General features: G+C 37.6%; 1 protein-coding gene across 1 annotated transcript in view; it reads right to left on the reverse strand.

The window, feature by feature from the left end:
* Positions 1 to 15,531, reverse strand: part of LOC121985351 (syntaxin-binding protein 5-like) — a 43,181-nt gene that overhangs the window by 26,918 nt on the left and 732 nt on the right. Inside the window, exons 2-4 of the mRNA XM_042538752.1 lie at positions 13,770 to 13,897; positions 12,412 to 12,496; positions 797 to 850 (exon numbers count right to left, since the gene is read on the reverse strand). Of these exons, the coding sequence (XP_042394686.1) occupies positions 797 to 850; positions 12,412 to 12,496; positions 13,770 to 13,897 (267 nt within the window). The remainder of the gene's footprint in view (positions 1 to 796; positions 851 to 12,411; positions 12,497 to 13,769; positions 13,898 to 15,531) is intronic.

Below are 15,531 nucleotides of genomic sequence, written 5' to 3' on the forward strand. Positions count from 1 at the left end.
ATGAGTCCTTTATGTTCTTTATGAGTCCATCTATTAACATTTATGTTTAGTATGTGTGTTTATGAGTCCTTTGTGAGTCCTATTATAAATATGTGTGCTGCTCTAATGCTGGGATATGATATAGATATCACAGTTTTGAAAGTTCTCTTAGGTTGTGTGATACCATCTCCCAATGGTGTGATGCCTAGGAACTCTTAGGTGTGACACCTAAATTTCTACATTCCTTTACCACTTTATTCCAAATTTCTACTCCCCAAACCTCCCAACACACAATCTCCTCTTGTGCTACATCACTACGAGTGTTCATGTCTTCTCTTTTGATCTTCTCTTGGCTTATTCTGTTCTTCCTTATCCTTAACTACCAATGTTCATGTCAGCAATTGCCCCACCGGAAGCACCTCAAGACCCTAGTGAGACTGTAAAGTTGATAGGACAAAATTCCAGCAATTAAGGATACACAGCAACTAAACACAAAACAATGACACTGAAAGTGGAGAAAAAAGTAAGGAAATAAGGTTCTAATGTACTTTCTCCTCTTTGGAATTTACTTGCAGGAAGCACCTTGGGCAAACAAGTAATGATCCACTGACCTTTTCACCCATTTCATAAAATTATCTTACTTAAAGCTTGAAAACCCAATTCTAAATCAAAAAAACATTGTAAAATATCAGAAGGTACAAATCACCTACAAAATAGCATGTCAGACTAATCCACGATAGAAATGAGCTGCAAAGGAAATAAAGCAATAATACACTAGAATACTATGTGTAATTTGTACAATACTAGATTTCAGTACCTGAATTTCATTCTCAGTTGTAACACCAACAACAAACCCTTGATTATGTAGAAACTGAAATATAAATTATGCTTTGTGAGATTACACAGAAAAATCCTGAAAGAAATTACACAAGAACAAGCAAAAGGTAAAACAAATGTAGCCTAGAACAAGGCAGTTCTAACTTTGTAGTTCCATCTCTACAAGCATAAATCAGAGCATGTCCCAAACACAATTCTGAAATGGAATAGGACCAAAAAATCTTCACATAAACAAATCATAAGAAGGAGAAGGAAAATAAATGCATCTCTCTTGTCCTTATATGAAAATATTGTATAATGATGGTTCCATCTTGACCATTAAAAACCTAGGGGCAAAATACAGTTTACCCTTTCAGGTAGCTAAATCTTATTTTACCTTACAACAACAACAACCAAGTTGCATCCCACTAGGTGGGGTCGACTATATGGATCCTTCTACGCCATTGGACTCTATCACCTACTATATCATCATCTATATTTAAATAAATTTTATCTTGTTTTATTGTTACTAACCAAGTCTTTTTTAATCTTTCTTCCTCGTTTGATGTGCATATTTGTCTTAGTTTCATATCGTCTAATTGGAGTATTTATTGATCACCTAAGTACATATTTGTACCATCTTTGAAATATTTTGCATCTTTGCTCATTCTACCTCAATAATGATCATCTTCATTATCCACCTGAGGGATTCTACCTTTATTCATTTAATAGATTACATAAATAATTTCAAATATTCACCACAAGCATGATCCCTCTACCCAGTCACCAGCTTCTGCATGTTGCTCGCTCACGTTGCAAGGCACCCACACACCTCTTCCACACACAGGGCCAATGTTCATGCAACTCGAAGTAACTCCAATAATGGCCAACATTGTTGTGCAACTCCAAGTGACAACCAAAGTGATTGTCTCTCGCATTGTCACCATTCTCAGTCATGCATGTTGGTGCATTCATACTCCCAAGCATGTAGCATACAGTTTAGATATTTTTGGTAAAAGTTTAAGTTAGGAAATACTGTAATCACACTTGTGTGTCAAATGTGTAGTGCAAGATGTCCAAGTGCGTTGAAGTCAAACATACATTTGGTAAAATGAAAAGTCCAACATTAGTAGAAATCCAAGTGAATAGAGGATGATTGAACATTTGGCAAAGAAAATATTGTAGGTTCTCATTGGCAAACATAGTGTCAGTCGGTCGAGGTTGATTAGATGTTTAACAAATGAGGAAGACCTGAAGGGGAGGTCTTCTTGGCAAATAAGAAGTTCCAAAAGGTCAAGGACAACTGAATACCTAGCATGAAAGAAGTACAAGAGGCAATCTCTCGGCATGTGAGCTACGAGAAAGCAAATTGTATTCTGGATGTGGGTAGTTCTCATTATTAGATGAAGACTTAATTAAGAAACAAGAGTTTCAGTGTCCAATCAGCTGATTTATCTAATTAACTAAGACTTGCAACAAAATGGTTGATGATCCAAGTTAAGCAAGTCAACTGATAATTTAAATTCGAATTATTGTAATAGTTAATCGGATTATGGTTTAAAGAAGTTGATATTTATAACTTGGAATCGACTAATGATGGTAGAACAATCACCAGAAGATTCAATCAAGGATAGACTTGAATTTAAATCAATCGACTAATTAGAGCAAAACAGTCGACAACTGAACTGGTTGTGATCCAAGGAAATTAGTCACAAGTTGATCTAGATCAATTGACTGACAGCACAGAATAATTGACTAATGCAGAAAAATCGGTTGAAATCAAAGTGAATCCGATGTGACAAATGGACTATGTCGAAGTAGATATCTAATTTAGTTGACTAAGTTGAAACAATCAATCGATGGCAAAGAATGATTTTTGTTTTAAGTTGAGTTGACTGAAGGATAGTTCAATCAATAATGTAAATTCAAATTATTATAATTGTTACAGCATATGATTTGAAGAAGTCAACATTTATCACCTACATTCAGTTGATGATGGCAGATCAGTTGACTGTGGAACAGCCACTAAAAGATTTAATCAAACATAGATTTAGATTTGGATCAGATGGCATGTTCAATAGACAAACATATTGTGATCCAAGGCAGTCGATCACTAGTTAATTTGGATCAATTAGCTAATAGCAGAGAACAAATGACTGATGACATAGTCCGCAGAAGAATGGATCAGGTCCAAGTGAACCCAGTGTGATCTAGTGGACTGTGTTGAAGTTTGATTTAATGTAGTCGATTGAAAGGCAGTTGAGTCGATTAAGTTGATACATTGTGATAGAGAATGAATTGATTGAAGTAACAATCGACTGACCATCTATAGTAAGATTCTATGATTCTTAGTTCTTCACGCACACAAGTATCTTGGTTGTATCTTGCTTGTGTTGGATTTCTTGTGGTTGAAATACTCCTACCCTCATAGCTCCATCACCTCCAGGAGATTCAAGTCAAGCAATCCTGCTTCCTTTGCATGCCCTGTATATCTTTCCTCTACCTGATCCAACACAAGATTGAGATCCAAATTTTTCCATGATGATTCTCCATGCCAACAGCAACCACAAACTTCAAATCTGGCAAGCACAAGCAATTACCTTCAAATAGGTTATCTCTTGCTCAAAAAAGTCTCATGAGATTTGACACGTCTCTCTGACAGTTTCTCATACATCTTCCACATCCAATGGCACCTCCAAATCTGGATAAAGGCACCTTCTACCTTTAAATAATGTTTCATGCATCTACACAACCTGCAGTTTTCCCATCTTCCATCTTTAAGTCTCTCCATCAGCATATTTTTCTTTCTCCATCTCTTTTGACAGCTTGCTTTCATTTATTTGACCATAATTTATATGTAGCATCCAAAATCCGGTTTATTTGAAACCAATAGTTATTTTACTCTAGAAATCAAATTTTGGTAAAATAGAGGACCTCTTTGTAAAGTACACCTAAATTTTGAATTTTTTTTATTATTGGAAATTGGGCCAAAAAACTAAGTTTAATATAGATTAGTGGGCCAAATTAATCCCTACACATAAATACCCAAATCCGAAGTCTTAGAAAAGGGGAGAGGAGATAAACCTAGGATGGGGGAGAGTGGGTGGCGGCCAAGACTTGGCTGTGCGAATCAAGAAAAAAAAAAAAAGAGAAAGAGAATCGTTGATCGGGAGGAGGAAAGGGAAGGGAAGTCGTTCCCCGATCGAGCGCTACGGCCCTTCGTGCCAGTATTTGGTTTTGAGCGTTGTTAACACAAGGGCACATCCTAAACTCTTCTTTTCCCCATTCAATTTATAGTATTTGTGTTTACTGAAATCTTTCATGAAAATAAGTAGAAGCATGTCTTGTTAGATGACAATGTGGTTTCTTGAAGTTCCTGAAGTTTTTCTTTTAGATCTTGTTGTTCTTGTCGAGTATTGTTGCTGGAAAACTGCAGGGGATGTTGTTGCGTTTTGGGATTCTTTAGGATGAAGTCTAGGAGGTTTAAAGGGGGTTGGGATGCGAGACTTAGGGGGTGTTTGGTTGATGAGTTTGGGAATGAGGGAATGGAATGATAGTAAAAGATGATGTTTAGATTGTGGGTTTGGGAATGACAATTTGGGAATGATTTCTAGATTTATGGGAATCAGCCAAACCCATATAACTAGGTGGGTTTCATTTCCATTCTCATTCTCATTACATCTTACTATCAAACTCATACCCATAGTCATTCCCATCATTTAACCAAACGCCACCTTAATTCTGGCGGGGAGGGAGTTGAGTCGCAAGGCAGAGTTCGTTTCGAGAAGAGAGGGTCGTTGTCTCTAAGGTTTGTCTTTGCAGGTTGGGGTTTGTGTTGGGTTGTGGTCTGATCATGTCTTGGGCGAGTCAGGGGCGGGAGTTAGAGTCGTGTGGGTCAAGTTGAGAGGTTAGGACAGCGGGTTTGTGGGATTTAAGAATTATGAAAACGAGTCGATACGACGGGAGGTAGTGAGGAAAATCTCTCAAAAACAGGGCGGCGAACTCAAAAGAGGGAAAGGGATCCGTCGAAAACGGGAGGTGAACTTACAAGAGGGGAGGGATCCATCAAAAACAGAGGCGGTGAACTCACGAGAGGGAATCCGTCGAAAACGGGGACAGTAAACTCACTATAAGTTGGCATGAGGGATTTGGCGATAACGAGGTCAATGAACTCTACCAACCCAATAATATGCTTTGTAGATGGATCCATCGGAGAGAGGATGTCACTTTCGATGAAGGTACTACACCACTATGCTTATGCTAAGTGAGGAGAGGTCTATGATAGGCATCAAGTTATTTTAAAGGTTTTGATTAAGGTGATTACCATTGAATTTAAGTTAAATGAACTTGAAGAAAAAGGAATTATTATTATGGTATTATGCATGTGAATGGGAGTTTATGTACTTGTAATACTGGTTTGGGATGTGCTGAGTCATTAGACTCACTGGATTTGAATGGTTGCAAGTGAGGAGAATACTGAGGGAGGAGGCTCTGACACTTGAGTGGATCCGGACCTTGGCAGTGCACTCCCGAAGACCCTTCCATTTCCGTATACAACCAAAGCTAATAAAATTTGAGGGGAGGGTTTTTAATAAAGATTGTTTGAGGGTTTAAATTCTAGAATTTTGAACGTTGATTTAGCATGTTTAATTTATTTTTGGTATAGTTCGTGACTTGAGTAGCATTTAAAGGTTTCATCAGCGTAGTTCGTTCAAAATTTTAATAATGAGTTTTCCAAGTTCAATGAACAGAAATTTTTGGCGAACAGTACTTCATGAACAGTGACTTTCGAAAAGAAAAAAAATTAGTATCATTAGTTAAAGACTGATCTGGTAAGGGATGTGTCTACTGCCGGTGTGAGAAGTCCAAGAAGTTAAGCCTCAAAGTCAGTAAGTTTAAAGTTCAGATAAAATTTATTAAGAATTTAATTGATATGTTTTTTGTCAATATATATATATATATATGCTGGGGACCAAATACTGCGGGACTATGCGGACTCGGAGTGCTCGGATTCACTCAAGGTCTCGAGTGGAGAAGTTTATGTTTTTTGGTTTTTTAAAATTTTTTTGAGTATATTGTATGTATTTAGCATTTAAGATTTTAAAATTTAGGAGTTGGGTTATAATGGGTTTGAGCGAATAAGATTTTTCCTCTAGGGTTTAAGCTTCCCTTTTGGGTTATGGTGTTCAAAATTACAAATTTTAGATACTCACGGGATATATTGGGGATCGAGTGCTTTAGACACCTCCTCCACCCCCACCCCCGGACGCTAGTACTCGTATGCTAGAAGGTATGGTGCCATTGTTGGAACAGCACGCTAAAGCTCGTCGGGTTTGACCAGAAGCGATTTATGAGCACTTCAAGAGGATGGACCCCAAAGATTTCTCTGGCACTACATATCCATTTATGGCTGAGGAATGGATCAGATCCTTGGAGGTAATATTCAAGTTTATGGACATAGCAGACGCAGACAGGGTGCATTGCACCACCTATTTATTGAAGGATGATACCTCTTTGTGGTAGGAAGGGACAGAGAAGTCCGTTAACTTGAACACCTTGACTTGGGAGGGGTTCAAGAAGATATGCTAGCAATTATATCTGAGCATTTGAAAGGGGGATGTAGAGTGACAGCCCCTTCAGGGGAAGAGATGTTATCTACCAGTTGAGTTAGAAACGTAGAGCTTAGGTTGCAAGAGAACACTATTCAGGCATATCTTATTGTGTTGTCAATGCCCGAGTTCGATATTATATTGGCCATGGATTGGTTAACATTAAATGGAGCTTTGATTGTTTTCCGACAAAGATCGGTGTTGGTCAGACCGATCAGCAGGAAGTCATTTATTTTTGAGGCAATGAAGAACAGGCAAGTGTTGTATGTCATTTCTTGTGTTCGTGCAAGGAAGCTTTTGCATAGAGGCTACCAAAGATTTCTAGCCGGCGACATTTCAGTTCCCGACACAGTCAGTCAGTTAGCCTATAGAGGATGCTGACGATGTTGTTGGTATCTCAAAGCGGTGGAATTTTCAATTGAATTATTGTCGGGTATAGTACCAATTTCGAAGGCATCGTATCGTCTAGCACCTGTCGAAATGAAAGAATTGAAGGACCAAATTCAAGAGTTGCTAGATAAGAGATTTATTTGTCCTAGTTACTCTCCATGGGGTGTGCCAGTGCTATTCGTGAAGGACGAAAGTCTGCGACTCCATATTGATTATCGAGAATTGAATTCGGTGACCGTGAAGAATAAGTACTCGTTGTCGAGGATCAAGGATATCTTCAATCAGTTGCAGGGAGCTTCAATATTTTCGAAGCTAGATCTTCATTCGAGGTACCATTGAAGGTGAGGGAAGCAGATATTCACAAGACAGCCTTCAGAACTTGTTATGGGCATTATGGGTTTTTGGTATTGTCATTCGGGTTGACGAATGCCAAGTGATCTTCATGGATCTCATGAATCACGTATTTCAACCGTACTTGGATCGGTTCATCATCGTATTCATAGATAATATCCTGATCTACTCCAAGAGCAGAGATGAGCACAGACAACACTTGAGGACCGCATTGCAGGTACTGTAGGATCGAAAACTATATGCTAAGTACAATAAGTGTGAATTCTGGATGGAGAAGGTAGCATTCTTAGGCCACATTATTTTGAGTGAAGGAGTAGCAGTTGACCCATCTAAGGTGGAGGCCGTGAAAGAGTGGTCAATATCGAGAAGTGCAACCAAAATACGTAATTTCTTAAGCTTGGCGAGCTATTATCGAAAATTTATCAAGGGCTTTTCATCCATTGCAGTGCCCTTGATAGCCTTTATGGGAGCTGACTGTCAAGAGAACTTTGAGGAGCTGAAGCAAGCACTTACTACCACACCAATTCTAGCGATGTCATCAGGGCAAGGGGACTATATGTTTATACACTGATGCTTCTAAACTCAGATTGGGTGTAGTTTTGATGCAGCACGATCGGGTTATCACTTATGCGTCTAGATAGTTGAAGGTTCATGAGAAGAATTATCCAACGCATGATTTGGAAGTAGCGGCAGTTGTTTTTGCCTTGAAGATTTAGAGATATTACTTGTACGGTGAGAAGTGCAAAGTCTTTACCGACCACAAGAGTTTCAAGTACTTCTTCATCCAGAAGGAACTGAACATGAGACAAAGACGTTGGTTAGAGTTTGTGAAGGACTACGACTGTGAAATTAGCTACCACCTAATGTCGTCGCAGATGCCTTGAGCAGGAAGACAATAGTCATAGCTCATCTGTCGATGCAAAAACCTCTTCAAATAGAGATTCAGAGGTTCGATCTTAAGATTTATGCAAAAGGCGACGCTCCTAGATTATCCACTCTGACGATACAACCTACCTTAAGAGACTGCATTCGTATCGAGCAGTAAACAAACGAGCAGTAGCGGAAGTGGAGACAAAGGGATGAATCTAAGGGTCGTATGTTGTACTCTGTGGAGGATGGAATAGTCAAATATAGAGGCCGATTTTGGGTTCCTAATATTGACTCTCTTAGGGTAGAGATTATGACAGAGCCCATACTTCTCCATATTCTATACATCCAGGGAGTACAAAGATGTATAAAGACTTGTAACTACTCTATTGGTAGGCAGATATAAAGCAAGATATTATGCATTTTGTATTTGAATGCCTAAATTGTCAACAGGTAAAGGTAGAGCATCAGAGACGGGCAGGGACGCTTAGACCGCTTCATATTCCCAAGTGGAAATGGGAGAATATTACGATAGACTTTGTTGTGGGATTGTCGAGGACGGTAAAGGGCTTCAATGCTATCCAGGTGATCGTAGATCAACTCACTAAATCAGCACACTTTTTGCCAGTATAGACAACGACGTAATATGTAGAGTTGTACATTCGAGAGATTGTCAGGCTACGTGGGATTCTAGTATCAATAGTGTCTGACACAAATCCGATATTTACGTCGTCCTCCTGGAAGAGTCTGCAATCCGCTATGAGAACTAAGGTGTTGTTCAATATAACATTTCATCCTCAGACAGATGGCTAATTTGAGAGAGTGATATAGATTCTAGAGGACTTGTTGCGGGCTTGTGTGATCAATTTTCAAATAAGCTGGGAGCCAAAGCTACCTTTAGTGGAGTTTACCTATAATAATAGTTATCAGGCATCTATAGGTATGACTCCTTATGAGACACTTTATGGAAGGAAGTGTAGGTCACCTATTCATTGGGATGAGGTTGGAGAAAGAACTGAGATTGGGCCAGAAATTGTGCGGCATACCATAGACTTAGTAGTCAAAATCCGAGATAGGATAAAGGTTGCTGAGCCGACAGAAGAGTTATGCTGACAAGAGAAGAAGAGAGCTCGAGTTTGTCATTGGAGACCATGTGTTCGTAAAAGTAGCACCCATGAAAGGGGTTATGAGATTTGGCAAGAAGGGCAAGCTTAGGCCAAGATTCATTAGACACTTTGAGATCTTGGATAGAGTGGGAGCATTGGCATATCGAGTGGCTTTACTGCCTAATCTTATGGGAGTACATAATGTGTTCCACGTATCTATGCTTCGCAAGTACATGTTGAATCCTTCACGCATGCTGAACTTTGAGCCACTCCAGCTTACATCAAACCTATCTTACGAGGAGAGGCCTACACAGATTTTAAGCGAACAAGAGAGGAAGCTGCGGAACAAGGTCATAAAGATGGTCAAGGTCAAATTGATGAATCAATCCGAGGAGGAAGCCACTTGGGAGACTGAGACTGACATGAGAATATGCTATCCAGAGTTATTTGGTAAGTTTTAATTTCAAGGACAAAATTTCATTTAAGGGGGAAAGGAATTCTAACGTCCGAAATCCAATTTATTTCAAACCAATAGTTATTTTACTCTAGAAATCAAATTTCGATAAAATAGGGAACCTCTTTGTAAAGTACACCTAAATTTCGAATTTTATTTTTATTATACTTAAATTGGGCCTAAATAACTAAGTTTAATATAGATTAGTGGGTCAAATTAATCACTACACATAAATACCCAAATCTGAAGTCTTAAAAAGGGGGAAAGGAGACAAACCTAGGATGGGGGAGAGTGGGTGGCGGTCAAGACTTGGCTGCACAAATCAAAAGAAAAAAAAAAGGAAGACAATCGTGGATCAGGAGGAGGAAAGGGAAGGGAAGTCATTCCCCGTTCATGCGCTACGACCCTTCGTGCCGATATTTGGTTTTGAGCATTGTTAACACAAGGGCACGTCCTAAACTTTTCTTTTCCCCATTCAATTTATAGTATTTGTGTTTACTAAAATCTTTCATGAAAATAAGCAGAAGCATGTCTTATTAGATGACAATGTGGTTTCTTGAAGTTCCTAAAGTTTTTCTTTTAGAACTTGTTGCTCTTGTCGAGTATTGTTGCTGGAAAATTGCAGGGGATGTTGCTGCATTTTGGGATTCTTTAGTATGAAGTCCAGGAGGTTTAAAGAGGGTTGGGATGCGAGACTTAATTTTGGCAGGGAGGGAGTTGAGTCGCAAGGCAGAGTTCGTTTCGAGAAGAGAGGACCGGTGTCTCTAGGTGCAGTTTTGGGTTCGTCCTTGCAAGCTGGGGTTTGCGTGGGGCTATGGTCTGATCATGTTTTGGGTGAGTCAGGGGAGTTAGAGTGGTGTGGGTTGAGTTGAGAGGCTCGGACAGTGGGTTTGTGGGATTTAAGAACTATGAAAACGAGTCGACATGACTAGAGGTAGTGAGGAAAATCTATCAAAAACAAGGGTGGCGAACTCACAAGAGAGAAAGGGATCCATCAAAACGGGAATGGTAAACTTACAAGAGGGAAGGGATCCGTCGAAAATAGCGGCGGTGAACTCATGAGAGGCAAGGAATCCGTCGAAAACGGGGACGGTAAACTCACTATAAGTTGGCATGAGGGATTTGGCAATAACGGGATCAATGAGCTCTGTCAGCCCGGTAATATGCTTTGTAGATGGATCCATTGAAGAGAGGATGTCACTTTCGATGAAGGTACTACACCACTATGCTTATGCTAAGTGAGGAGAGGTCGATGATAGGCATCAAGTTATTTTAAAGGTTTAGATTAAGGCGATTGTCATTGAATTTAAGTTAAATGAACTTGAAGAAAAAAGAATTTGAATGGTTTGGGATGTGTTGAGTCATTAGACTCACTGGATTTGAATGGTTGCAAGTGAGGAGGATACTGAGACAGGACACTTGAGTGGATCGGATCTTGGCAGTGCACTCCTAAAGACCTTCCATTTCTATTTAAAACCAAAGATAATAAAATCTGAGGGGAAGACTTTTAATAAAGATTGTTTGAGGGTTTAACTTCTGGAATTTTGAACGTTGATTTCGCATGTTTAATTTATTTTTAGTGTAGTTTGTGACTTGAGAGCGTTTTAAAGGTTTCATTGGCATAGTTCATTCAAAATTTTAATAATGAGTTTTCTAATTTCAGTGAATAGAAATTTTTGGTGAATAGACTACGTGAAAAGTAACTTTCGAAAAAAAAAATAGTGTCATTAGTTAAATTTAGAATAGGGTCATTTCATTATATTTAAGAACTATAACACATGATCCTTCTACATTCTACTTCTAGATTCTACTTTTAGATTCTTCTTTGTTTCTTTGATCTCCTCCTCCTCTACCTATGATCAACACCAGTAAAAACCTCGACAATAAAATCATCCAGTTTTCGGTTTGTTGCTTCTAACAAAGGATCGATTGTCCATTCATCTCTAGTCTACTTGAATAGAGGAAAAATCATGTTCTCAGTTTGCTATGTTCAACAAAAGGATGAGTTATGTCATCACTCTTTCCATAGGACTCTTAAACCATTACTTTGCCTTCATTCTATTGTGTGTTGCTATATGCACCATTTAGAGAGAAGCCCCCCACAAGACATTTTCTCCTAAAAGTTATCTTTATCCAAGTACTCCCAACAATTCATCCCAATTTCATTTCATACTCTCTCTCAGTCTCTTTTTATCCTCTATCTTGTCAATGTGATGGCTAGGTCCAAGGCAAAACGGATCATCTCCTACGTGCTCCATTAACTATTTTTTGGCTTTTTGTTTTGTGGTCATGTGAGTTTATGTTTTTCAGAGGAGAACTTTTGTAGTTTATGTAGCAAGTTGGAAATAGATAGTATATTAGGTTAATAGAGTTATTAATATAGTTGATTCAATCCACAATAACGTTTCATCTTTAGGTTTATATTGTGAGTCCTATATATACAAGTAATTGCTCCTTTACAATGCAATAGAATATTTCCATTCTCAAAATTTAATGAATAGGAGAGTTAAACACCAAATAATATCTACAAAAAAAGAATGATTCTCATAATAAATTTCAGTAGGCCTAACCAAAAACATAATTACTAATGTATCCCGAAGCAAATGTTCAATATAGATCTACCTCCAATAGAGGAAACATCATTTACTAAAAGTGAGACTTCAATTACTACATCTTTCTCCTCATCTCAGCATGTGAATAGGAAATGAGAATGTTCAGCATACAAGATAAACTAGGCTAATAATAGCATGAAATTCATCCTATCCAATTCATCTTTAGAAAACAAGTGAAGCTTGATTGAGAATTAACTCATTCAGAAATCGGAATGAGAGTTATTGACCTCTAAATACTTGTAAGGAACCTTCTTTGGAGATATCAGAAGGCACTCAATATTATCTCCTCCAATAACTTTTATCCTACCATCCCTGCAATGAGACACAAGAAAACACAACATATATATACAGAAAAACTAAGGGTGCCTATGTTTAGGAAGAGCATTCCCAGCCTTCCATTTCTTTTCTCAAAGAAAAGGATAATCCTATGTCAAATGTTTGGTAGAACTTACTCCAAGAAAATGGTGCAATCAGAATGAAGAATGAATTAAAACCCAAAAAAAAAAGTCACCCTTGTTAAATATAGCTTTCATCTAAAAGAGAAGTCAAACAGTGGTGACAAACATGTTATTTTATTTTCTTTTTCTCATACAGAGTTATTTTTGGAAAGGAAACTTAAAGCAAGTCTAGTAGGCAGGAGTATCTGAAAAAAAAAAATGGGAAGCAAATGTGCACTCACTACTGTTGAATAAAATACAGATTAATCAAAAGCAAATTCTTGAATAACAATTGATATCTTTGATTGCCTATATAACTGTAATTATAAAAACAAGGCTATTAATCTCAATCAATTAAGATCAATGATGAAAGATAGAGTGCCAAATGATCCAGGAAGATTTCAAATAACAAAATATATAATGAGCAAAAAAGAAATGTGGCAACGTCCATTTCCCATCCCAAATTTTTGGACCGTATGGCTTCGCCTTGTTGTAAGTTATTAAGCAAAACGACTATTATAGTGCTTAGTTCTTACATAGTAAATGTTTGTTGAAATTGATGGTCACAAGCTAGCTATACTTATCACTCTGAGCATATAGTGATAGTGCACTCTTGTCAAACTCATTAGTATTATGAATTGACAATTTAGACAGTAAAAAGTAGGGAGCTAAAAGTTGTAGTACTTAGGATTACTTGGTAAAGGTACTCACAGCGTTAGAACCACAACATGCATCATTTATTATCAAGTGAAGAGATATACAGAACATATATGAAAATATCTTAACTAATAAAAGTGGTTGACTGTTACATGCTAAAGCATGGTCATTCTCATGACTACACAAACATAAAAACAATAGTCAGGCATTTCTGTTGCTCAATTATATTTATATATACAATCACCTATCATTAGCCTAAGATTTAAGGATTGTTTTTTCATCCATGTCTAAGAGAAAGAAATAAGAGAAAATCTAAACTTTCAATGAGTATTGAACCAAGTAGAACTACTGTTGGATGAGACATTCAAAATTTTCTACTCGATAATTAGATAATAACTAACTTATAGATATCAAAATTGAGTTCTATCACGCGAACACATATGCTGGCAATGATAAGTATATAATAGATGAAATAGAAGTCTTGCACTTACAAGGTACCAATTGCCAATAGCCTTTGTACACGATCAAAAGCCAAGATACTAGTAGTATAAGGAATACCATAGTGGCTTGCAATTTGAAGGTCGAGGCCACTTAACCTACATCCGTGCTCTTCTGTATGCTGTTTGAAGAAAATGAAACTATTTTCAACAAATTTTTTGGGCTACTTCTAAATTCAAATAGCATATACTCATTGTGTAATGAAGAACAAGCTGGAGCTTCCCAACCACAGAAAAAATAAACTAAAATTATGACAGAATCATGTGTGACTTTTGAGGCTGAATCAAAGTTAAATTGTAATTAATCTAGGTAGTAATATAATTTTTCACTCAACTTATAGGAGAATGCAAGGTATTGTCATCCGTTAGGCAATTAATTGATATTGCAAATAGGGAATGTTGATTGCTTTCAAATGAGAAAAGCTAGTGTAATATGAATAATAGGCTCTAATTTACTTTAACTATCTTAGAGAGTTCAAAGTATCAAGCTGTGTTTCCCAGGTATTTGGGATTAGATACATGATATGTCCATCTATTGAGACTTATTCAAGGCTAGTATTTTAATTATATTAACTAGATTTTTCATTGGTCTCTCCCTCACCCCTTACACCTTTAACTCTAATCAATTAGCTTGTTTAAATATAGAATCTGTAGATTACCTTTGAAAATTCTCATAACATCTTCAACTACTTTCTCATTATATATCACCTAAAGTGGTGTTGAAAGGAGGCTCCACACCTATTGATCTCACAAGAAAAGGTGGCCTACTATATAAACATAAATTGGTCTTTTTTCTACCAATTCAAAATTTTGAGATAAGTGGTTAGCCAATCTCAATATAGTATTGAAACAAGAGGTCTAGGGTTCAAAACCTACATCCTACATGTGTTAGAAAGAAGGCTTGTATCTCATGAAGGCCATAACTGAGTGTGTTGAAGCTAGGAGGCTCCACGCTCATTGGTAGCACATGCACAAATATAGTAGTTCATTATAAATATAAATTGGACTATTTTCTAATAACTCAAAAAAAAAAAATGTGAAACCGCCACATCAGCGGCCCCCCTAGAGCCGGTCCCACGAATATGGAGGGAGGTAAATATAGGTACACAGCTGAAAGCGCATGGCCAGGACGCTAACCCCAGGCAATGACACCTTGAGGATCGAACCCTGGACCTCTCGGCCACGAAACCATGCACCCCCAGCTGTGCTACACCCTGGGGACTATTTTCTAATAACTCGAGCTCTTAGAATAAGTGGTTAGCCAATTAATTTTATAAGGTATCAAAGCAAAAGGTTTGGATTCAAATCGTACCTTTGTCGAAAACAAAAGGTATGTAGCTCGAGTTATGATGGGCATGAGGCAGTGTGTTAAGCCTAGAGGCAACAGCCCCATAGGTCCTACATAAACAAGTGCAGTAATCCATTGTATGAATTGGCCTCTTTCCTAACAATTCGAGCTTTTGGGATAAACGGCCAACCAACTTTAACAATAGGTATGCCAGAATGCCCTCAAATAATATTATCATATTATCTTTTTAAGCCATGTTGTGCATCCTATCTTAGAATTCTCGTCTTTTTACTTTAATTTTTTCTATATATTATTTTCTAACAATTCAATAATACGAGTATGACAATATTAAAACCATATAATGGGCCTATAATGTGCCCACAACAATCATACAAGACTCTAGAAAGCTTTCTCCATTTAATACTCACTTGTTGAACAATAAATTCAAGATATATAAAATTTCTTTCA

Source organism: Zingiber officinale, chromosome 5B (genome assembly GCF_018446385.1).
Source record: "Zingiber officinale cultivar Zhangliang chromosome 5B, Zo_v1.1, whole genome shotgun sequence".
In the NCBI taxonomy this organism is placed as follows: domain Eukaryota; kingdom Viridiplantae; phylum Streptophyta; class Magnoliopsida; order Zingiberales; family Zingiberaceae; genus Zingiber; species Zingiber officinale.